Source organism: Apteryx rowi, unplaced genomic scaffold (genome assembly GCF_003343035.1).
Source record: "Apteryx rowi isolate R43461 unplaced genomic scaffold, aptRow1 scaffold_99, whole genome shotgun sequence".
Taxonomy (NCBI): domain Eukaryota; kingdom Metazoa; phylum Chordata; class Aves; order Apterygiformes; family Apterygidae; genus Apteryx; species Apteryx rowi.
The window spans coordinates 2,251,769-2,252,337 of NW_020451304.1; the positions used below are offsets into that span (position 1 = coordinate 2,251,769).

At 63.2% G+C, this 569-nt stretch overlaps 1 protein-coding gene across 1 annotated transcript in view; it reads right to left on the reverse strand.

Annotated features, from left to right (window-relative positions):
• Positions 1-236, reverse strand: part of LRRC75A (leucine rich repeat containing 75A) — a 41,133-nt gene extending 40,897 nt beyond the window's left edge. Inside the window, exon 1 of the mRNA XM_026055330.1 lies at positions 213-236. Within this exon, the coding sequence (XP_025911115.1) occupies positions 213-236 (24 nt within the window). The remainder of the gene's footprint in view (positions 1-212) is intronic.
• Between the last annotated feature and the right edge of the window lie 333 nt (positions 237-569).

Consider the following 569-nt stretch of genomic DNA (forward strand, 5'->3'; position numbering starts at 1 on the left):
GGGGCCCGACCGTGGCCTCTCCACGGGAAAACACTTGGCTCCGGTACCCGGCTGAGGCTCCTTGCAGGAGCCCCGGGCCCGGCCAGGGTCCCCCCGCCGCCCCCGGGCAGCTCGACCCCGCGGGGCCCTGCAGAGCCGCCAGCAACGCCGAAGGCTGCGACCCTCCTGGGCGCTTGCGGCCCCCCGGAACGCGCTGCTCCCCCGGGCGATACCCCGTCCCCCTGGTCCTGCCGCATGGCTAGCGCTCCCGGACGGGGATCACGACGAGGAACTCTGTGCCGGACCGAGGCGGCTCACCTGCTGCAGGATCCAGCTTCACCTCCTCCAGCAGGAACCAGCTGTGGGAGCATTTTGGAACTGTGTTTGTTAGCAATAACCCAAAGTAACAGGGGCAAGTCTGCATCCTTTTTTCTGCACGTTGTGAACACACACAAACATTTTGTTGTGCGGATGAATAAAAAGCAGCTTTCTTACACATGCTAAAGGCTGCAGGCCCAYGTAGTCGTTTCTAAAACCCCAGAGGGCAACTGCTGGGATGAACCGTGTCTGCCCAGACCAGGAGAACGGTG